Genomic DNA, 24023 nt, shown 5'->3' on the forward strand with positions numbered 1-24023 from the left:
GGCACTTGACACAAGCCATGGAATGTACAAATCAAATACAACAAATTTAAGGTATTTTTCACATTCTTGCATCTGTAAACATGGTAAAGATAATACATTCTGACAGTTAATTCACATTGCACTGACCCCCCCAGCAACGGAGAGACACGCGAGGAAAAATATCAACCCCTCGCTCAGGGTAGTTTACATCAAACGACAGCTACACAGAGTGTACAAAACAGCAGTGGAGCCAAATACAAAACTATTACCCGACCCCCTGTTAGCTCCTCTGTCGTGAAGAGCGCAGATCTGACAGGAGTGGGTCAGCAAAAAACCAACATGTAGACAAGCTGTTCATGTGCTCTCGTTTTACCTGAAAATGCATCTATCCAGTCGCTTCACATAACATGTGTAAGAGGTAAGCAAATTGGGGATGAGGCATCTAAGTCTATTAAGCAGCACAAGAACACTTCTCTACTTCAGAAATCTGATCATTATTCAATATATTAAATATATAAATACAGTATCTATACTTTTTTAGCAGGCATGTGCACAGGCAGAGTCCAAATATGTCCGTCCTCTTTGGCTTTGCTCATTTGGATGTAAACATTAATGTACATATACTGTATATGTATGTGTTTTCAATAAGGATAGGATGCTCATAGGAATTACTCCTTGGCTAATCGCAAAAATAATTTCCTTTTCATATATTTTTTCCCCATTTATAGTTTTTGTTGTCTCGTGGCCCTACATGGCTCTCAAAAAATGTCCGTGCACATGCCTGCTTTTTTTAGAAACTTGCAAGGCCAAAAAACAAAAGATCTCAGGTGTGTGCAGGAGGGTAAGGCTGCTGTTGGGCTACTGTTCATGAAGAGATACAGAATGAGGTTTTAAAGTGAAAGCTACAGCTCAGGTTTGAAAAGCTCTCGGACGTTCGTACACCCCCCCCCCCGGTTGTCCTCTGGAGGAGCTGAGCCTGACAAAACTGAACAGCGGGCTCAGCTGGTGCTCACATCAGTAAGGGTTGGTGACAATAAGGCTATAGTTAGTAGAGGAATACACCACCAAAAACAAATGTTTTTAGTATCAAATACTTATTTTCTGTAGGTTTGTTAGGTGAAGGCTTGTGCTTGATCCAAACACCAAATATGCAGAAATATGGTTGAATACAACTTGTGTGTGAGTTTGTTGTTTGCAACCAATGTCAGCAAACACAGTTGTGAGGCCATAGCTACAGCTGAGAAACCAACGTCATGTTCTCAGTTTGTTTTTTTTACTGTGCTGTAATATATTATGAGCTGTTTCAACTTAACGTAAGTTCCCTGCTGCCTTAAAAATGTAAAACTGAGATAACTAAAGATATCAAGTTCACAAAACAAAAGGTATTGAGTTGAATCAACAACTGTTCAGTCACACTGATAAAAAGGTCGCGGTCAGACTTTGCTTTCTATTTACATTTTCTCAGTTTGAAGATTCAGTTTTTCATGTAACTCAAAGAACTTGTTGTTCTTGGAACTACTTTATACCAGAGTCAGTACAAAGTCAACATGCAAGGCTACTTAAATTATATGTGTACAGGGGTAGGGACTGAATCTGATACTAACATCCATCACAGTTTGCATTGTTTTCATTAAAACAACCATGACTTATCTTACAGGGAGCTTACCATCATGTATGTTTTCTTCAAACTACAAAAAAGAAGGGTCTCTGAAGAGTTTTAACCCTCAAACAATGCATGTTGGGAAGTATGCTAATAGATTATGTTTCTTTAAAAACTTAATTTAACGAGTTGCAGTTCATTCAATTTAACTCATGATTTCAAGTCAAAATACTTCAAATCAGTTTTAATTTGAAATTAATAAAACTTATGTATTATAAGTTAATGACAAAAATGTGTTGATTCCATTAAATTCCTGTATGATGACAAATTACATTCGGATTGTTTTTGTCTACAATAATTATACTACTAGCTGTTTGGATAATGTTTTGAAATAGCATTTAGACCATAAAATGAGAGAAAATTAGCAGAAAATATCAATAAATCAAATGTAAACAGTTAGGAAATTTTACAGTCAAACATTTTTATAGAGGTGTGTTATTAAACTGGAGGAGTTTGGACTCAGTATTTCTAAAATCCTGGCTTCAGGTGGGTGTAGTTACAACAGTCATAAAATTGGGTTCTTTCAAGCCTGCAGGTATAGTGAATGTTTGATATTTAAAACATGAGATTTTTGTGAAATATTCCTTTAAGGTGTGAAACTTGATGCTCAGTCTACTGTAGACTGTCAGCCATCTCTAGAGTGTCCCAGACTGATTGTTGTGTGTCAGTCTCTTTGTTGTTTGGTATTTATATTGTATTTTGTGGCCTGGTGGTGAGAATTCAGCCACACCTACACAGGGAACGATTAACGATGAGATTTTACCCCTTTATGCTCTGTGAAATGGGAAAAATCTACTTCCAGCCTGCTTAGACAGACACATTGCATCTGCGAACCCCTGTCTTTTTATACCTGTGTAAATGTAGCCCGTTAGCCCGTCCCATTCTGCGGAGTGAGGCTCTCCCAGGGACAGATGATCTCTTTGGCTCCTACTCCTCCCCGAGAGGCAGCTCGGTTCTCCTCCTCCTCATCCTCAGACTCTATGGGGTAGATACGGCACTCTGGGGGAATATCCACTTTAATCTGGAAAAAGCTGTGAAAGGTTGCAGAAAGTGAGACACTTGTCCGACGTTAATGTTCTGTTAAAATACTATGCAGCCAGACAGTATTAAGATAGTGAGATTTTTTTTGTTTTGTCGGCTCTTTTCTCTGGCACGTTGGATTTGAAATGACAAAATGAGTATGTGGTTAAAGTGCTGACTTTCAGCTTTAATTTGAGGTTGTTTACATTCACATTAGAGGGACTTGAATTTGTAGCCGTTTTTATACATATTCCCCTATTTTATAGGAACAGAAAGTAATTGGACGAGTTAACATATAAACTTAAATAGAACTATTATAATTAAGGCAGTATTCATTTATTTTATTTTATTATTTATGTGGCTACTTGGGGGAGGTGGAACAAGCTGTAAACACAATACTAATGAATTATCGCCTTATAAAACTGTTATGGGAAACACCTTAGCCAACAGCAGACGCAGAGCAACATTTTAAGTAGTGTTTTTGGCCTCCTGTTGAATATAAGTCTAATATTCATAGTATCTCTGGTTTGGTCTCTGCCAATTCCTGAAGGAAATGTTTGGCTCTTTAGCTTCTAAATGCTCACCAGCGCAGTGAGACAAACCAAAACAGTTAAGTTGTGGGCTGAAAAACCAAACCAATGAGCTGAAGGACCCTAAAACACTAGAGCTAAGGGGAACTGCAGAGTTGGGTAATAATCTGTGGGTTAATGACTATAAGCAACAACTTTCTCTATATGTGTAGTCGTTTGATCCATTGTTGATATAAAAATATTGATTAATGCAGCTTTAAATTTGGTGTCAACTCCTTTGCAGTCAATGGAGTAGAACACAACTAATTTCATATTTTTGAGGTCGATAGCTACACTTCTGTGATAAGCTAATATTCGCTCTAATACTCTACAACCCACAGACATCAACAGACACCATCAGGCCTGTACTTTTTTTATTTTCTGACTTCAGAATCAAGAACAAAAAAAGCTCTTGGCTGCATTGTCTGTCTGTTTAGGATCATTGGTGCATTGGAAACACCCTCACACAACCTTAAAGCTTAAAGTTACCAGTTAAACATTCATATTAAAGTGTTTGTTTCATTTAAAATCCAAACTGCTGGATTGGAGCTGAAAGACTGAAAATATAGCTATAACTGTAGAAAACACAATGCTTTCTGACTGCACTGTCAGTGAGGGGATCATGTTGTAGATTCTGTTTTCTGTGCAGTTTTGTAGGCGTGACTGTCTTTGTCTCACACTCACTTGCCGATCCTCCTGGTTGGAGCCTGGCTGGGTTGATCTGGGCTGATTGGCTGAATGCGGCTGCTTGTCCCGGCAGCCGAGTGGCATTTAGGCGACAGGCTGGCAAACATGGTGGAGGGGGTGCATCCCCGCTTCAGCAGACGCCGCAGGGAGAGAGCCATGCGAGACTTGGACACGTTTCCTCCTACTGAAGGTCGAGCTTCAAGGTTCCCCTCACGCTCCCCTTCACCTGCCTCCACTCGCCGCTCAGAGGCAGAGGTGCTGTCTAAGGCCACGCTGATGGGGGACGGACAGACCGGAGTGTGGGCCAGGAAAGGGAGAGAAGGTGAGGCGTTGGCAGAAGGGGAGTCGGTGATGCCAGAATAGACAGCAAGGTGGGGGACGGGGGTGGTGAAGCGGCACAGCTGTGAGGTCAAAGGGCAAGAGAAACAAGTCAGAGGGCGGCGAGAGAGGGTCTCCTTCCAAATACATGTGTGTGCATTTTGGAAGGTTTTCAGCAGATGATTCCTTCCAAACATTTAGAAAGAAATGACTGATCATATGTTAATTTAAAGGATATGGATGGCGATTTTCTACATTTTTCTTATTGTCAACAGATCTCATGTGCAGAACCAAACCAACAATGAATTCATCCTACTTACAAACATTGTGTGTGTATCCAAAGTCTGATATATCTTATTCCTTTGTGCCATAGACCTCCGTAGCTGACCAAAAGCTATTAAAAACACATCAATGAGCCACACTGCTGCACTGGGTGACATGTTCCTTCACCACAAAGTTTACACTTACAGTAGTTTGTTAGAAAAAGACTCCAAAAGACTAATAACAACGGTCACATTTTCAGTCTCAGGAGAGAAGTTCCTTGTATGGCGGATGCCACTGTGGCACTCGTTGACGTGTTTTTGGACAACAACGGAGGTCTACGGCACAGAGGAATATGATATGTCAGGCTTTGGATACACACACACGGTATTTGTAAGTAGGATGAATTCATTGTTGGTTTTGGTTCTGCACATGATGTTGCCAATAAGAAAAATATAGAAAATCACCAGAAATATCCTATGAAGCTCATACCTACAATGCGTTATACCTTCATAATGCACTACAGCACATGTAATGCACATGCATCATTAGAGTATTAACTATTAATCATGCATCATGTCTTTTTATAACAGTCATAAGACATAAATTTGCAAGGTCAAGTAATACAGTTGCTCATAGTCACTCTTGTTCATTAAAAGCTGTTACTAGAAAAAAATGAATGAAGATTGTGGTTTTACTGTTAACACCTTAATGAAAGCTCATTGATTGCACTAAGAAAAGGTGTATTGATGACCAGCTAATATTTCCTCTGACAGTGAGAGAGACATGATATGACCATCATACGGCCTTTTGTTCCTGACATCAGAGACTTCTTTAGAGTAGCAGCTCTCTCAGGGGAAACAAAACCACAGATGTGTTAAAGAAGGAGAACACCGGCTCCGACATGCTTGAAGGCAATAAGAATACAATAAACACCAGAGTTGTTCTCTGCTCAGTGTAGATATTTATGTATTTATAGCCTAATTAAATTCATATTTATTCAGACATTTTGATGTGTTATAGCTTTAATTTTGTTTCTGTGTAGCAAAAACTATGTACTGGAACTGAAAAAGCATTTCTAATCACACAAACTTCAACATCATGATGTTCAGAATACTTTCATACTGCTATGTGATGGATGTTATAGGACATTATCATATAATCTAGACCCATATTTTTAGCTAAGCTTCTCATTAATGCAGTTTTTTTTTTAGCTTTTTTCCTGTGTGTGAAGTATTATCATTATTACTGTATTACTATTATGATGATGATGCAAGATGAAGATTTACTCTTATAATGTTTTAGACATGATACATATGAGGCTGCAACTGATTATTTTCTTGATTAATACGACAGTCGTTTTGTTTAAAGTGTCAGTTGTTTTGTCCAACAAACAATAAATCAATTATTTTTTAAAAAGCTGCAAATTAGTTTTCAATCGATCAACTAATCAATTAATAATTTCAGCTCTAATACATATGTTACAGTGCATTATGTATGCACCTATGGCTGATCTTTGCATCACATGTACTGTCTCTAGTTTTAACTGAGATTAGTTCAGCGTCGTTGCCAATAATCAGGACAGAATCGTCATCAATCACTTCAAGCAGACAGCGTTGAAAACTCGAGGAAGGACAAGAGGAATGTGTGTCATGACGTTGATGAAAACAGTGAATGAAGACTCAGGACAAACAGATAAACATGAGGTGGTTTGTGGATGTTTTATTAGCTTATGACTGATGACACACAGAAAACATACAGACCAGTACAGAACGCTCTGACAGTGAAGACGGACAGTACAACACATGCATTATGGGAAACAATATGACAGACAAGGGTTACAGCATGTATGGACAGAAATGTAACAGACGTCCGAAAATGTCCAATCGTCTTCTGCCTGTAGTCTGTTCTCAATAAATCTGTGTGTGTTTAAAGAGTCAATTCACTGTAATCACTTAAAAACATATTTCTAGCCATGCAGATACTTTTGGTTTTATTTGAAAAGAGACATTAGTTGAAACACTGTGGTAGTAAAAGCATTTAAAAAGTCTCGGCAGTGTACATCTCAAAATGTAAATAAGTGCAGGGCTAGATACCACGAGAGGTAACGTTTGTGCAATGATGTTTGTAATTACAATGAAGTGACCTTTTAAAATAGTCCTACTTTACTTCACTATATATCTACTACACCTAATGTGTCTACACCACTCTGGCTGTAATACCATGCAACTAAATTATGATTTCATATTCTGTATTGCACATTCCCATTCTCAATAACTTCACTTTCCACTTTCTCAAACAGCAAACAGCTAATTTTTTACACCCTGAAAGTAACTTACTAACACTTTCTGTTGCACTACCAATCACACCAACATGACAGTGGCTCGCCGGGTCGAGTTTGAATGATTTTTTGTGGCATGTTGAGGATGAAACAACCTCCAAACAGGAGTTTTTTTCTCCACTGAACATCATGTTGGAAATAAATATTCTTGATTCTTTGACATTAGCATGGATATGCCTGTCAGTTTTTGTTTGAATATCATTAAACCTGCAATAACTGAGATTTTAACCACTTGGGGTCAGCAGAAACATGCTGTGAACTTTGGCGAACTTATTAGCAAACAGTTGCCTATTTACACATCCAACATATACAAAGCAACATTCATCTAGAGACATGTTTTTCGGGACATGTGGTGGATGTAAATCTAATATTTTCTCTCCTTAAAGGTATGTTTTGCTCTGCTTTGGGAATATCTGGATTCTTAACTGCTAAATGCTCCACTATGTTCAACAGCTAGTCTCTAACCGTGTCTGCCGTTTGGTGCTGCAGGTTGTTTTAAGTGGCTTTTTGGAGCTCTTCTGCTGATGCTGCTGCCAAAAATGGCGCTATGAGAGCACTTTAAAGTTGGCCACAAAACCAAAACAATGAGCTGAAAGACGCTTTAAAGCTCCATAAAGCTGTGGGGAACTGCATTCGGGTGATAATTCTCTCTGGAATCATCACTAGAAGCAACTTTTCACGTTACACATAATCATTTGATCCATTGTTAATATAAAAATCTCGATTATAGCAGCTTTAAAGGATAACTACGATGGCTTTAAAATGTAGACAACATCAGTAAGAAATGTACTACAGCTCCTATTCAAATGACTGCACTAAATAATTCAGTTACATAAAGTGGAATAATCAGAACCCTGACTGAGCGTCAGTATGTAAACTCATTTATCACTGAGCACCATGTGTTTGTGTTCATCTCTTAGGAGGAGGAGGAGGGACCTCCTTGCCCTGCTTGCTGAGTTTGCTCATGACCTGTGTGATGTCAACAGGGGCGCTGGCGGCCAGCTTGGCCCTCTGCTCCTGCTCCTGCTGCCGGAGGATGATGGGGCTGAGGCTGGGCCGCCTGTTCTTCGCATTATGCTCCAACTGGGCGTCACTGGGGGGGATTGAGAGGGATGATAAAAGAGAGGAGAAGGGAGGAAAAGACAAGGTAAAAATTACGTTTTTTAGAGTGATGGATGAAATGGATGAAGTAGCTGCAGTGAGCTGCAGTGAGACCAATTATCAGCCAGAGAGATGAGAATTTGGGTTTTTCAGATGTACTAATAAGTCACCCTTTGAGCCATTTCTGACTGTGCACTTGTTCTTTATCAGGCTGGATGAGATAACCGTATTCAGACTAAATATATTCAGAAAAAGTGCCATCAGTTAAATGCAAAAACGTGGGAATTTAAAGCTGCCACTTACGAGAATTTGTGCTCATCAGGACAGATGGCCTTCTTCGTCGTGTCCTTAAACACTGGAGATTTCATGTATCGACCATACGAGTCCTTCTTCATGAGCATGTAGATGTGAGTTTGGGCTGCGTCCAGCACGTATCTGTGTGGATGTCTCAGGCCACTCACGGTGATTTCCATTGTCTTTCCATCAATGTTGATCCACCGAGGTGCACCACGGGCCAGGAATGTCCTGGGATCAGGAGATTAAAATTGAAATTAAAAAGCTTAATATAGTCAAGTGACAGCTGCACTTGACGATATTATTTCAAACCTCGACAGCCATGAATTAGAGTCATTAGAGATAGCTGACGTATTCCACACAGAGAAGAAATGAAGACATTACTTGTAGATGTGCTCGGCTTTCTCTCTCATTGTCGCAGCTGTTCCCCACTTCAGATCCTCGCAACTTTCCCAGAACGCCAAGTTCTCACCTAAGATATTTGACAACGGAATACAATTGAATAGAAAAGAGAAAAAGGTTTACTAAGCTGATGTTTGCCCCTTCTAATCAGTCTTGTTCAATGTGTGTTTTTGTAGGTCATCTAATTAAAACAACAACCATCGTACCACTGAATTCTTTCTTCAGGAAGAGTCTGAAATCATCTCGTCCTCGAGGGTCTGAGAGCAGCTCTCCAAAGCTGAACGTCCACCTCTCCACACGCATTTTAGTTGGGATTTCCACACTGTGACACGCACAAATAAAGAAAAAACAAATCACCGAAAAGAACAAATTGTACTAGTTATTGTAAATTATATTCCAACCATCAGTTGAATCTCAAACACCTGTTAAATGAATGACATATAAATGATGTATCGTCCTTAGCTGACTCACTTGGGCATGTTCAAGTTCCAGTATGTGACATCATCAGTGAGCCAGGGGTTGCTGGGAAGACACTTGGAGAGGAAAGGGTCGTGGCTGTTGTAGGTGGAGCAGTATTTCACCAATCTGCAAAGACGGGGAAGGGAATTTACTGGAGAGGAGCGTCAAAGTAGCAGGCAATGATACAACCAAAGGGACTGCTGAATCTCAACTACTGGAATATCTTTGCATGACTTACAGTTTAAAAAAAACCTTATTTATCTTAAGCTGGCCCTTTATGCTGCCCCTCAACTCAGCCTCTGTCTCTAACAGGCTGTTTTAGCGCCTGTCTCTTTAAGGCCCCCCCTCCCGATGAGCCAACTCTGATTGGTTAGCAGTTCTGCAGGCTACGTAAACAAACTACAGTAGTACGATTTCACTTCTTTTTCTCGACCTTTACTCAAAATGAAAACTGCTCAAATACATCCATACATGTTAGAGCCAAAATCTGATCCGAAATATGCAAGTGGACAACCTGAACAACAAAAATCTTAGCAACAAAGGCTACAGAACGGATGGCTGTTTGTGGGCATGCACAAACAATCTGACGTCATCAAGAGGAGAAAGTAGAAGTAACTTTGCAAATTTAACATTCAGAGCAGGTTGAAGCCTGGCTTTTGACTTGCTGGGAGCATTTTACATACGTTCAACCTAAAGTTTTGGAACTTTGATCATGTTCAAAATAGATATCTGACATTATAACAGTATATAAATACATCTCTTGTAATTTAATTTCCTAAAAGTTACGTCCTGTTGCTTCAGTACACTCAGGTGTAAAAAGGAATCATGTCGCCAAATATGTCAAGTCACCACTAAATGGTAACAAAAGTGGGACATTACTGACACTAATGATAGATGGTAAATTAGTGACTAAAGCAGCTTTTCTCTTTTGACCGAATGTTGAAACATAAAATGTATTACTTTCGCCAAGGAGTTAATGTTTTTCTTCTTGTCTGTTTGTTAGTTAACAACATATAGTACAATTCTGGCGAACAGCTCTTATTGACATTGAATGGAAAGTTCAGCCACTGGTCAAAGAATAAGTAATAAGATTTTAGTTTTGAATCCAGAATTTTTTTACATTTTTGCTATCTTTGCTGCCTTTCTGAATGAAAGAAACCTGACCCTGAATGTCTATAAGTATATTTGAATGTAGATCTGCTCCCAGCTGCAAATTATCATTTTAATGAAAACATTTTATAGGATTGTGCAGCTTTGGCATAAGTATGTTCTTCCTGATACATCTTACAAATTGCTTATCACATGCTAGCAGGCTGATGACATGATAGCAAGTCACCAAACCTTCAGTTACTGTATCTATATCATGTCAAATCTCATCTCTGCATGACTTCCACTTGTCCTACATTTGCAGGTCAGTGGCGATACAGTGAGAGAAATATGTGTTTGTTATTATGAGATGTGCAGTATGATGCAACCGATCTATGGCGACTTGTTTTTTTCTCACAGATATACTGTAGGCAAGCTGGAAATATGATGGACTAGCTTACGCGCCAATGGACACAGACGACTTCACTCTGGGCCTCATGATGGACTGCTGGGTAAAGATCATCTAGAGGAAGCAGAAGAGAGATGACGGCTATAAAAACGCCATCGCTGCTAATGATAACACTTGGTTGAGATGAAACAGGACGAGAGAAAGAAGTGGGCTGCAAAATCTCACTTACGATTCTCTCGTAGAAGTCGGGTGTTTTTGTCTGGAGGAGAAAATATATGAAATGTTACATAACAGATTATGTGTCATATCACGGATTTAAAATCTACATCTGCAGAGACAGAGTGGGATATTTGTGCTGGGTGTATTTGTGTGTGTGCTCTTGTACTTCAGTGGTTTTTGTGGACCATTGTGAGTTTTAGACTACATTTTGAATGATTCTTGAAAAGGCTGTTTGAGAGTTAAAGTGGTTGCAAGTAGGTTAAGTGACAGCCAAGGTTTCTGTGTGTGTGTGTGTGTGTGTGTGTAGGTGTTTATAACCAGTTTAAAAGTCTGGATACAAAAAGAGAGCCATGGAAAATGCCTGCAGTAGAAAGAAGAGGAGAGGAGAGGAGAGGAGAGGAGAGGAGAGGAGAGGAGAGGAGAGGAGAGGAGAGGAGAGGAGAGAAGAGAAGAGAAAAGAGAATTTATTTTAGTTAAAGGTGAGTTTAATGATTGAAACAGCAGACAGGGGAAAGGAAAAGGAAGATAAGGAGCCGTTTACTGCACCTGGATCCATGCATTAAAGCCTCTTATTGAATATAAGCTGATTGACAGGAATTATGTTCATACAGGTCATGCAGAGACTCACCTGTTACCTCGTCTGCGTTTGGATCAACTCGTCTCTCCAGTCCATAGTCCATGGCACTCACTGTCCCTGGCTACACACACACACACACACACACACACACACACACACACACACACACACACACACACACACATCAAATAAAAGAAATTACACAACGTGTGTTTACCAAAGGACCAATTAATTAAAGCAGATGGCCATTTTACAATGCTAATCAACGGCTGCTAATGTGTCACACAATTCCCGACCACGTGGGACGACAAGAGGCCAGCCACGTGTGAAATGTGATTTTGTTTTAATTCACTGTTGGTTGTGATGAAAACATCTTACAGATATTTGTTTGTTTCCAGCAGGGGTTTTAAAAATTGATTGACTATAAACCACATTTACTAGCTGACAGAATAAATCTGTCCCTGAGAAATGAAATTATCTCAGATGGAAAGCTTCTGTGATTTTTATGAATAAGAGGGTGAGTGTGTAGAGTATGGGATTGTCAAGCGAGCAAATAAGTGTAACTTATATTAATATTTTATGTAATGTGAATGCAAACACCATCTCTTCTTTTCTGTTTGTTGCCTTCAGCATAAACATTTTCTTAGGCAGAAAAAGTGCAATAAAAATGAGACTCGAAACAAAACTTCTGTAATTTTTTCTACAGGGAAGGCTAAAAGAATATTATATGTTTAGGAAAATAAGCTTAATTGCTTGTCAGGATTAGATGATCAGAGCAATTACAACCGCTCTCATGCCTGTGCATTTAGCACTGAAGTAGCACCATGAAGTGATTAGCTTTGCTTAGCATAAACACTTGAAACAGGGGGAAACATCTAACCCGGCTCTGTCCAGAGTTTGAAAATACACCTACCAACATCTCTCAAGCTCAACACTTAACATGTAGTATCATATTTGTTGAATTTGTGCACAAACAGAAATGTAAAAAATAACTCTACTTCCCTCCTGTTCCTCCAGCTGTCTGAGCATTGTGTATGCAACCTGTCGCCTTTACGTCAGTACAATGCAGACAGCTGACTACTTCTGGCAGCTTCATGTACTTAGAAGACTATAATTGTGTGGTCCTTTGTGATGTTTGATCTTATCTGTTGTAATTAAGTTCTGATTGTAATGTTTTTATTGGATTGTCTTTCATTTATGTATGTATGTGCTCTGATATTTCTTTGTCTATCTGTTTCTTTTAGTGGTTGTGGGGAGGACCCAAAAATTCCCATCCATAGCACGTGAGTAAGGTGTAGTTATCAGATTTGCCTCTAGGTGGCGTATGCCTACAGCTTGGGGAAACTAAAATTGAGACTGAAGGGGAAACGATTCGCCACCGTGGAAAAAAATCCAGTAATAAACATAGGAGGCTCCGGGCACGGTGACAAAAGATGTCTACAGGAAATGTTTCCAGGAATGGGAGAAGCGCTTGGACAAATGTATCACATCTCAAGGAGAGTACTTTGAACTGGATCAGAGAGGTACAACTGAAAGATTTATAATCACAGATTTGGCCAAAAGACTCATTTTCATCTGCAGTCTCTGCACAGATTGATGTCATATGAGGAGTGACCCAAAAATTCCCAGAATTGTTAAAAAATATACTGACACATTAGCATCATATTGATGTTAATTAACGTGTGTTGTCCCTGATAAATAAATGGATAAAGTAAAGTAAATTAAAGTACAGAACTCACAGGTTTGCTGTGTGTCAATATGTTTTAGATAATTCTTTAAAATAGGCACCACGTAAGCACAATATAATCTAATAGAATAAAAGTCTTAAAAAATGGACAGACTGGGCCTCAAGATTATGTTATCATTATTATTATTATTATTTCAGCTTATATTTGCAGTAGCAGAGCGTATTCCCAATCAAATTTGTACTTAATCAAATGGTCATGAACCAGTTGACACAAAGTAAACCTTTGGGGTCTTTTGAGGCCCACTTTCCCAGATCCAGCCTCACAACACCGGGTAAAACTTAAGACTCATAATGCCGCAAGCAAGAGGTGCAAACCACTGCACCACATCTCCTACGCAGTGTGAAATATTAATCAGTCGTGCCCTTTTCCTCTGACTGGACATGTAATGGTAATGAGGCATCATGGGTAGAGATAATGAGATACCCTGGGAAGTATAGAGGTGGAGTGCAATTTATTTTCAGACTTCTCTGTCTGCTGGCAATCCACTGATATGAAGCTGTATCCTGCGCTCACAGTACAAGTCTGACAGCCATCTGTGTGTGTGTGTGTGTGTGTGTGTGTTCTCACCGGAGGTCTGTGAACCACCCAGTAGGCTCTCTCCTGGCAGTCAAACACCACACGGTCCGGCTTCTTCCTTTCCTTTGCAGCCCTAAAAGCCACACAGATTATTGTAACACCTTCTTGATTGTAAAACTCAGTGATGCCATTGAGTTTCTTCTTTCACACACCTACCTGTACTGCTCCTTAGCTTGCATCACTATGAAATCCCATTTATGATTCATCCACTTGTGAAGACGGTTATACTGCTCCTGAGCACAGAAAATAACACCTCGGTAAATGTCAACCAACAAAATTAATTATACTTGGGTCTCTCGGTGTCGCTCTTACCTGCTCATGCAGCTCCAGGATTCCTTTCTTACGTATGTTTCTTTTCGCCAGGTAGATTGCTTTAACAATGAAATGAAAAGGCGTGTTTAGCCGAGTGTTTGGAACAGGACGGGATATAAAATGCGCACAAGTGCAGTCGCACTCACCATAATCTGTGTCCTCGACAGGCCACTGCTGTGTAGGCCAGAAATACGGTGTCTGGGAAGGACAAATGAGCGAGTTATTATGTGTTCAGTGTTACTTTGAGTTGGATTTGTTTGTTACGAACCAGAACCAAAATTATTTAAATTTATCGTTGCTCTGGAAACCAAAACCAGACCAATTTCGGGTCACAAAATGCCGTTCTGCTTGCTCCTGCCTTTGTTCCGTCCTTGAACGGTGAACTATTTTATCTTCCTATTTTACCTTTTGCATGTTAGAGCAGTTAAAACAAAACAAATATTAGGATGACCTCAGTTCCTCGGCTTCACTTCATCCGTCTGTTTTTGACAACTGAGTGACTCATCGGTTGGACGAACAAGTATCAACTTGTTCAACAAAAAATTAATTCACAATAATTCTGATGTTTGATTAACCTGTTGAGTCATTTATCAAGCAAACATTTTCATGTTCCAGCCCCTCAAATATGAAGTTTTGCTGCTTTACTGTGTTTCATATCATTATAAACTGGATTTCTTTGATTTTTGGACTGTTAGTGGGACAAAACAAGACAATTTAAGACTTCAGAATGCATTTTTAGCAATTCTATCCGTAAGTCGCTATCAGTTATCAGTTACCGTGTGCTGAAGTTAAGAAAGAGAGCAATTAAAAATGCAATGAGAGATGGTCTATGTGTCATTAGCATAACACTTGTATTCTTGGTCCCTAACTGGCTATTTTCAGTCAAGTCCAGTATAGGGAGATTCTTCTATCACAGTATAAGTATGTGATTTTATCTCATGATATATATATAAAATGTAATCACAATTACACACATGGTCTGTTTTGACTAATCCACCAGATTAAATACAGAAAAAAATTAAAGTGCATCATCAAATTGATGGAAAAATCCTGTAAATCCAATATTATATCATGAAGCGTTCCTTCTCACTGCCTACCACAACCAGAGATAATCAGTTTCTGTTGTCTCATGGTATATATCATCATATCGTCCGACTCTAGTCAAGTCAGTCTGTTTACAGAGCATATTTAACACCAATAAAAGTGCTTTACAGAATACAGAAACTTGCACCTAATCACAACTACCAGTGGATTCACATCTGCATGTGTAAAAATAAAACGTAATGTTATACTCTATTAACAATTTTAACACAACCTATTTACTAAAAATGTTAAATGTTTGTTAGTTTTGGAAAACTTCTGTGATCCTTCATCAGATGTTGGGAGCATTTGCAGCTTTTAAAGATCAACCAAGACAAGAAACTTTTCAAAAGGAAGCTTCTTATGTATCCTGTCTGAAGAAACTATTTCAGCACAGTACGTGGCTCCTTTGGGTTTAAAATTTGGGCCAAAAAGTCTGAAAAATGGTGTGTGTGTGTGTGTGTGTGTGTGTGTACCTGGAAGCGATAGAGGGACGCATCTGGTTTGATCACTAAGCGTTTGTGGTCTTGTAGAGGATAGATGTATCCTAACGCCACCAGCATAGAGCCAAAACTCCTCGCCTCTGAAAACAACAGACATATATTTAAGTTAATTTAGGTCATTTGGGCATGAATTTAAAGCACATAAAACCTCTCACAAACTCTGTAATTAACGTAAAGTACATACTATAGCATCATCTCTCACCTTGCGTGTCTACTTTGAATCTGTCTGCTAACCAGGCGACTATGTCTTCACCTGCAGAGAAAAGATGCAAATGACAAGTCTGAGGAAACAAAGCATCTATAGAAAAAAAAAAAAAAAGCACTTCAGACAAAAGCAGCTCTGACAGCGAACGAAAAGAAATAAGTGCTGTGAGTGTTTGTGAGGTGGGTGTGCGCCTCTAAATGTCAGACCCCTCTCTGATATACCACTACTGACTATGTCGATAGCCTGTGAGCCACTCCAGCTAATGTGAGGAGACAGATGGAGGGAGAGAGGCAGAGGAGGAGGTGGACAGGGGGTTTGTGGAGGAAGAGCACAGCGAGAAACAGAGGAAAGAGAGGAGAGAAAGATACAAGGAAAGGAAAGGAGGAGATGAGAGGAAAGAAGAGGAGAGGTGAGAGGAGTAAAGTAAAGAAAGATGAAGGTAAGAAAAGGGAAGGAGAGAAGTAAGGGAAGGAGAGAAAGATAAAGAGAAGGAAGCAACAGGGGAGGAAAGGAGAAAAAAGAGGAGAGGAAGGGACAGGAAAAGAGAGATGAGTAAAGAAAAGAGTAAAGAAATGGAGTGGAGAGGAGTAAAATATTAAGGTAAAGAAAGGAAAGAACAGGAGAGGAAAGGAAAAGAAACGAGAAAAAGGAGAGGAGCGGGAAGAAACGGAAAGTAAAGAATGTTGAGGATAAGAAAAAGGAAAGATAGAGGAGAGGAGAGAGAGAAAAATAAAAAATGAGAGTAAAAGAAGGTAAAGAAAGAGGCAGGTAAAAAAAGGAGAGGAGAGAGGAAAGGAAAGAAAATTAAAGGAAAGTAAACAAGAGGAGAGGAAAGGAAAGAAAGATGAAGGCAAAAGGAAAGAGAAGAGGAAAGAGAAGGAAAGAAAGATGAAGGTAAGACAAGCAGTGGAAAGGAAAGAAAGATAAAGAAAAGGAAATAAAAAGAGAGGAAAAGAAAGGAAAGAAGAAAAGAGGAAAGAAAGTTAAAGGAGAGGAGGAGAGGAGAGGCATGTTTGCTAAGTTTCATTGATTCAGCTATTTTAACCAGCCTGACGTAGAACTCTAGGTTCCCTCTCTTCCTCTTCTTCTCCTCCTCCTCCTCTGCTGCTGCTGCCGCCCGCCCACCTTGCTCTGTGTCTGCTTTTCTCCTGTTTTTGTCTCTGTTACTTGCTCTTTTCCTCTCGCCCGCTCAATCATCCTCCTCCTTCACCTCCTACTTTTTTCCCTCTCTCTGACTCCGAGACCGCGGGGGTTGTCATGGAGATGGAATCTGTAGCTCTCGAGTTTGAGCCCAGAGCTCTGGTATCCTCCAGTGAGACTATACAGGCACAATCACTCAACCAGCCGCTGAATAACATCAAGTGTGTACCGTACGTGCATTCATCAGTGTTTGCATGTCCGCATGTGTGTGTGAGTGTGTGTGTGTGTGTGTGTGTGTGTCGCCTCCTCACCGGTGATGGCGTGTGGTATTGTTGTGATGACCAGCCGCTGAGGCTGCGACTTAACTCCTGATTTGGGATCCTGCATCTCCAGCAGCACTTTCTCCGCCTGCGAAGGAACATTATAAGGGGGGGTGAGAAGAGGTTATCACGACAACTGGTTCTAGGAGTGGGGGGCAGAGGTCACCGTGCCAACAGGTTTCTTGAAAAAAAAAAACAGGTTAGATGGATTAAAGATTTGAAAAAAATGTATCTTAATTGCCTCTAAGTGATTTGAGAACTCTGATATTAAGGCTCACTATCAAAGCGCGTCATTAATACTTCCTATCACACAAATGTGAGTGATTAGCCGACTCTCTTAACTCTATTTCCACTTCTTAAGTCCAAAAACTACAATAAAACTGCAAATCTGAACCATAACACTGTATTCAAAGATGGCAAAAGGTGAGGTGTGGGGTTTGTTTGATGACCTGATCTAATTGTTTTTGCTTGGCTTGTGTAGGAGGTTTTTCACGGTGAGTCACTGCCCTAAATAGTTTCTTAGTTATTGCGTCATCTGATCCCACAGCTCCCATAGATCCCACAGCTCAGGTGTGTACTGGAAAGCACGGAACAGTGCGGTTTATTAATTCAGTTTGTGTGTGAATGTGTGTGAGAGAGAGAGTGAGTGTGTTTGTGTGTGAGTGTGTGTGTGTGTGTGTGCGGTCGACTCCTGAGACTGTTTGAAGTGGCTTTGTGCTTTGAAGTCATCCTGGAGAGGCTATAAGCCCCGGGCTGAGCTGGACCAAAGTGGGCTTTCATGGACCAAAACACCAAGTTCTCCTGGACATGAGTTCTCTGTCAGCATTCCCCTGGAGAGCAGGGCATTGTGAGAGCTGTGAATCAATAGACTCTAGACATAGAAATTATTCTGTTAATGATAGAGCTTTTTTTTCTTAATGACCTCCTCCGCAATACCAAGAGTTACTACGCTGTGATAAACACGCAGCTCCTAACATGAACAAATGTGAAATGTGAGATGATGAATCGAGCCACACTCTGGCCACAGGACCGGGCTGGATTGTTTTCCAATACACAGCGCCTGGATTAACTTCTTTCCAGAGGCTGGTTGGTGTAGATGGAAGCACTGATACTGATCCAGGCTTAATGCTTATTAAACTGAATGACCTTATCACTGTGAAAAGGTTGCAACAAAACACAGACTAACATTTAGTGTGACAGACAGACGAAGTGCGAACTGACACCAAGATAACATCTGATTTGCAGCATTTTGATGTCTTGTCACTGTGTTACATGCTTTTCTGAATGCTTGCTTATGAGATTTTAATTGATTTTAATTAATTGGGTGACTACAATTCAGATTTTTTTGAATGCATAATTGAGGCAATGAAGGTTGTGTAATTCAAATGGTACCTGCTTTACAAAAAATGTCCAACCTAAAGAAATCTGTAGACCATCAGGCAAGGGATTCCTCTGAGGATCTTTAGAGAATACAGATTGTTTTAGAAGCTACTATAATGTGATTACAGCCAGGTTTTATGAGGTTACAGCAGATCAATACAGCACAAGCATTGCGTTTAGAGAATCCATGGTGCGTCTGCAGGTATTGTCTATATAAGCCTGAGCAGCTTTGTGATAACCACTGATGTAAAGGGGGATAGCCTACCTTCTTGAGACATGCCATCCGTGGTCGATACCTCTGTCCATGATCCCGGAGAGCGTTTCTAATTGTCATAGTGCCTGGTGCTTTCCACTCCCTCACACACGCACACACTCTCCCTCACACACACACACACACAGTCAATTCAACTGTCGCCTGTGAGCCCTGTCTGTGTCGTGTGGGGATGCTGAGGGGAAGTACAATGATCTATACCGGTGCTGCCTTCAAGTGCTCCTACATGGAGGGTGGGAATTTGAAAATGTGTTGTTACATTCTCGTTTTTCTCATTTAAATTGATTTTATAACGAAAGTGATATTGACACATCGGATATGTAACGGAAATAGGCAATTTATAGAAAAGCGAGGATGTCTTGTGTGCATTTCCCTATTTAACAATCTTTACAAGTGCGTTATGAAATTCCGTATTCCTTAACAGCCATGAATGCAACATCACTAAAGGGAGAAGGGACTCGACCAATCAGAGCGCGGCTTTTTCTAACCGGTAATGCTTGTTACGCAGTTACCAAAGCGAGCCACCAGAGAGCGACATGGTATCATCATTCAACTTCAGCTAATGTTCCGATTTATTTTTTACAAACTTAATTCAGAAATTATAGATTGTTTTATCAGTTAAACCACTACAGACTGCTTAAATGTAGTTAAACACGCCGAATAACCTCAGCTTATTAGTTTGTAAATGTGTAATTGCGTCGCTACGACCGTTAGGACAGATCATTATACTCATACTTCCAACTGACGTATTCATATGTCAACCTCGACGTATATATTAAGAGTTTATCGAGACATATGTAACTAAAGGTAAAATGTAATGTTTGTGTGAGTCAACAAGACATAAATGGTTAGATGTAAAGTGACCTAAGATTGATGGTAAACACTCAGCAGCACTACTTCCTGAGTTTAGGGAAGGGGCTTGGTCCCGTGCCTGCGCCCCGCGACCGCGCATCAAATTAGCATCGATGAAGTTTGTGCGAACATGGCGGATTTCCTGCCGACCAGGTCCGTATTAAAAGTTTGTCTACCCGTCTGCCTGCTTAACAACAGCGAGGTAGAACAGTTGAGAAAGTCGAAGGAGATCGATAAATGTCTTTCTCGGGACAAAACGTACGTGAAACGGCTGGTGAAGATCCTGCTGCTCGGCGCTGGCGAGAGCGGCAAGTCGACTTTCCTCAAACAAATGCGGATCATCCACGGCCAGGACTTCGACCAGCAAGCCCGAGAGGACTTCAGAGCCACGATTTACAGCAACGTTATCAAAGGTAACCTCGAAGGCACACTACGAGAGGAAATGGGGCGTTTGGCTACGACAGAAAGGCCTCAGAAAGGCGCTTAAAATGGATGGGAAAGTTTCCACATCTGTTTAAGCAGCGCTGGGCTGGCGGAGAGGACATACATAAACAGTCTACATCTGCTGTCGGCACACCCATATGCACCGCGTTTCTGATTATATCTCCCGGTTTAGCAGTTCGTAGCTGCACAGACATTGCATAGTTGGCATTTTTAAGTTTTTACAATTGCCATATAGAGGCTAGCAGTTTCAAATAGCCATAGGCAAGTTTTGCTGTTGCTCAATATCTAACCTAGGGATGTAGCTAATGGAGGGTGAACCTTCACTGCATTATGCTGTAAGGTCTGTCCACTCTTTGTATGTACAGGGTGTACTCTAAATAAAAAAGTTACATCATAGAGTTGAATCAATAACTCTTAACGGTCACATAAAAGTAAGTCATTATAAGCTTCACTAATGTATTTATTTTATGTAGAGCTGCAACAATCAGTCGATTAACCAATTAGTTGCCAACTATTGAATTAATTGCCACCTATGTTGATAATTGATTAATTGTTTTGAGTCATTTTTTTATGAAAAAAAAGTCAAACTTCTCTGATTCAAGCTTCTCAAATGTGAATATTTTCTGGTTCCTTTAGTTCTAAATGACAGTAGACTGAATATTTTTGGGCTGTGGACAAAATAAGACATTTGAGGATGTCATCGTGGGCTCTGGGAAAGAGTGATCGACATTTTTCACCATTTTCTGACATTAAAGAGTACGGTGTAGGCCTGTTGTGATTTGACACTATATAAATAAAACTGACTTGACTTAATTTCATAGCCCAAGTAATGAAAATACTTGTTAGTTGCAGCTCTAATTTTATTAATCACTATTTGCTAGGTGTTGCTTTACCTGTGTCAGCCTCTTGTGTATGTTTATGAGGTCAGTTAAGTGTTATTTGTACAGGGTCAAATAGCAAAATGTTACAATTTTCCGATCTTTACTCCTCCAGAAGTATTTGTCACATGGGTTTTTATGTTGGTGACTGTGAAACCATACAGTCACATCCTTTTTACATGCTGCTGCATCACTCTTGGTAGAGAAAACAGGTTTGTAGGACGCTGGTGTTATGTTAGTTCACCTTTTCTTCTAGCCTCTTACCCACATTGGGTTTCATTTCACTACCAGCAGGCCCTCCCTCACTTTGATCTTTTCACTGCCCCACCAGGTATACGTGTGTTGGTGGATGCCCGGGAGAAGCTGCACATCCCGTGGGGTGACCCAGACAACCAGCAGCATGGGGACAAGTTGATGGCATTCGACACCCGGTCAGCCAAGATGGCCAACGGGCAGCTGGAGACATCCGTCTTCTTGCAGTACCTGCCCGCCATCAGAGCTCTGTGGGTGGACTCGGGTATACAGAATGCCTACGACCGACGCAGAGAGTTTCAGCTGGTGAGTGGATGTACACGCAAGCACACAGTGAAATAGCAGTACTGAAAGATAATGCTGGCCCAGTGTTTGTACTAATTCACTGATAAGAACTTTTCTTTATGTCACTCTAGTACCAAACTCTCTATTACCAAATCAGATAGGAGTTTTCTGCTCTTTTATGAAAAGTCAGAGTTCATGAGCTGAAAGGTGTAAAAAACTGCAGAGAAAATAGAAAGTGAAACTGAATTTCTACTTAATTCATCCTCCCTTTCCTCTCTCCCTATATCTCGCTCTGGTTCTTATTTCTCTGGCGCTCTCTGTCGAGCGGTCAGACATGTGATTTAGTCAGCTTCCTGTTTACACCTCTCCCCGCTCCTTATGTCTTGGCTGTCGGCATGCACATTTTAACAGTGACGTTTACCCCAGAATAAAGCTGTGGTCGAGAACCTTCTCATGTACTTTCTGGGACCTTCCTGCGCTTTCATTTTACCCGGTAGCACTTTCACAACCCACTGCAACTTTTTATTTTTTTATTCAGGGTTGCTGTCACGTCATGTGATGTGAACTTTGAGGGTCTCTAAATGACCAGCAAATACATGACACAATTCTCCAAGTTCAGTAATGAGATAAAAGCAGAAAATTAACATTTTTTTTGTTCTGTCAGTTGCATAAGCCTGAACTGTTCTCAATGGTGTTTTGTTAGTCTGTCACACACGCAGCTTGCTGTTGTGAGCTGGTTGTGCAGACAGAAAGGGGAATAAGAGTGATCAGAGCTGGAATGTTGATCTGTAGTTAAACAGCTTTATGCTTACATACAGAGCCCCGGCTCTCCCACTCAGCGTTATTTGCACACAAACACAAGAGTGTCACACACCTCAAGTTACACAAGGACACACAAACACACACACACACACACACACATACATACATGCATACATTCTGTGTGTGTGAGTGTAAGGCTGCAACTATCGATCATTTACATATATTTAATGTAGAAAAAAGGTGAAAAATGTTCCTCAAAATATCAGAGTTGACGAAAATCTATATGCATGCACTGAACTCCTCTGAATCTGTCATCAGGATTAGTCACTGATAATTTGTATTAGTGCTGAAACAGTTAGTCAATTAATCAATTAGTGGTCTGACAGAAAAATAAAAGGCAAGAATGTTTATAATCAATTCAAAGGTTTAGCATTGCATCCTATAACATTGTTTGGCAAACAAAACAAGCAACTTATTGACCTTAACCTGGACTCTTTCAAGGTGTGACGGATACCTTTATAGATATTTAGATATTTTATAGGTTAAACAATTGGTCAGAAAAATGTTGCAGCATTTATTCTTATATTTGCAAGTATAAATAGTATATATTTGCATGTTTTAAAATCTCATCCCTCATTTACAGCCAGTGTTATGTCTAACCAATACACAGGACTACACATATGTACAGCATTTACAGATTAGTGTACATCTAAAATTATTGGTCGCTCAACAGAAAATTAATTGGCATTAATTAATTAATTTGGTGATAGTCATTTATCAATTAAGCTGCCAAATATTTCATGGTTCCAGCATCTCATGTGTGAGGATTTTCTGCTTTTTTTGTGTCTTAAATGATAGTAAACTGAATATTTTTGGACTGTTGGTCAGAGAAAACAGACAGATGATTAACCAATAAATGATAGACAAATAACATGGTCAGCAGATTAGTAAAAGCTACAGCTGCAGCTAACCATTATTTTCATTATAGATTAATTATATTATGTTCTCTATTAATCATTTTATCGTTTTATTTACAAAACATCAGGAAATACTGAAACATGTACTCTAATATAAAACCAGGAAAAACAGCACATTTTTACATTTGAGAAGCTGGGACAAGGGGATGTTTGACTTTTTTTTGCTTGAAATTTGACTCAAAGATGAATCTGTTATAAAATAGTCACAATGAATTTTCTGTCAATTGATGATTCGACTAATCGTTGCAGCTCTAGTTACAGCCCTAGATTCAACCATACACTCATAGTCACATTCATAGTACCTCTCATATGTTCTCTGACATGCCATTCAAGGACTCCACTTTAATTTCCTTAATATTATTACCTGAGGGCAATATAACTCCAAAAGATGAGCGCTCTTATTTTGACAGAAGCAGCAGCTGAAGAGTTGTTCTGTCAGGAGCTGTTTCCAATTTTCCTTGTTCTTGTTAGCGAACACTAATTTGTTTCCTTGCTAGCAGATACAACCCATCGTGTTTTGACCATGCCCTTTTTGTGATGCCTTATTTGCATCACAAATCACACGTGCCTTCGGGCTTGCTTGTAATGATTAAAAATGCATGTACAGTATAGAGAAAACCACAAAGGGCATGTCTCGCTCGGTGTAGTACAAAGTT

The 24023-nt window shown here is 39.9% G+C and overlaps 2 protein-coding genes across 4 annotated transcripts in view; one reads left to right on the forward strand and one right to left on the reverse strand.

The window, feature by feature from the left end:
* On the reverse strand, window positions 1–19679 carry LOC137171500 (regulator of G-protein signaling 9-like). Of its 3 annotated transcripts, XM_067575451.1 has the most exons (18): window positions 18912–19679; window positions 17258–17354; window positions 15804–15854; window positions 15575–15681; window positions 14165–14216; window positions 14019–14077; window positions 13863–13939; window positions 13698–13779; window positions 11441–11503; window positions 10816–10845; window positions 10639–10700; window positions 9104–9217; window positions 8839–8954; window positions 8615–8702; window positions 8240–8461; window positions 7805–7928; window positions 3913–4316; window positions 1–2670 (listed from the first exon to the last, which is right to left on the reverse strand). In XM_067575451.1, the coding sequence occupies exons 1-18, from the start codon at window positions 18978–18980 to the stop codon at window positions 2508–2510; spliced, it is 1980 nt and encodes a 659-aa protein (XP_067431552.1). In that variant the 5' UTR covers window positions 18981–19679; the 3' UTR covers window positions 1–2507. The 3 variants fall into 3 exon arrangements, with proteins under 3 accessions (XP_067431552.1, XP_067431554.1, XP_067431553.1); XM_067575452.1 differs by lacking the exons at window positions 1–2670; window positions 3913–4316 and having other exon boundaries at window positions 6191–7928; XM_067575453.1 differs by lacking the exons at window positions 13863–13939; window positions 14019–14077; window positions 14165–14216; ... (2 more) ...; window positions 17258–17354; window positions 18912–19679 and having other exon boundaries at window positions 11434–11503; window positions 13698–13717.
* The window catches only part of LOC137171501 (guanine nucleotide-binding protein subunit alpha-13-like), a 13604-nt gene continuing 9250 nt past the window's right edge, over window positions 19670–24023 (forward strand). The window contains exons 1-2 of the mRNA XM_067575454.1: window positions 19670–20182; window positions 21423–21649. Coding sequence (XP_067431555.1) covers window positions 19900–20182; window positions 21423–21649 — 510 coding nt within the window. The 5' untranslated portion in view covers window positions 19670–19899. The remainder of the gene's footprint in view (window positions 20183–21422; window positions 21650–24023) is intronic.

Source organism: Thunnus thynnus, chromosome 20 (assembly GCF_963924715.1).
Source record: "Thunnus thynnus chromosome 20, fThuThy2.1, whole genome shotgun sequence".
NCBI lineage: Eukaryota > Metazoa > Chordata > Actinopteri > Scombriformes > Scombridae > Thunnus > Thunnus thynnus.

Bases quoted from the DNA above. Each gene is read 5' to 3' on its own strand.
- LOC137171500 (XM_067575451.1), bottom strand. From the start codon at position 18,980: ATGACAATTAGAAACGCTCTCCGGGATCATGGACAGAGGTATCGACCA. The intron at 14,217-15,574 runs GTACACACACAC...TGTCCTTCCCAG, and splicing joins CGTCCCTCTATCGCTTCCAG to ACACCGTATTTCTGGCCTAC. The intron at 10,846-11,440 runs GTAACAGGTGAG...TTTCTCCTCCAG, and splicing joins TTGATCCAAACGCAGACGAG to ACAAAAACACCCGACTTCTA.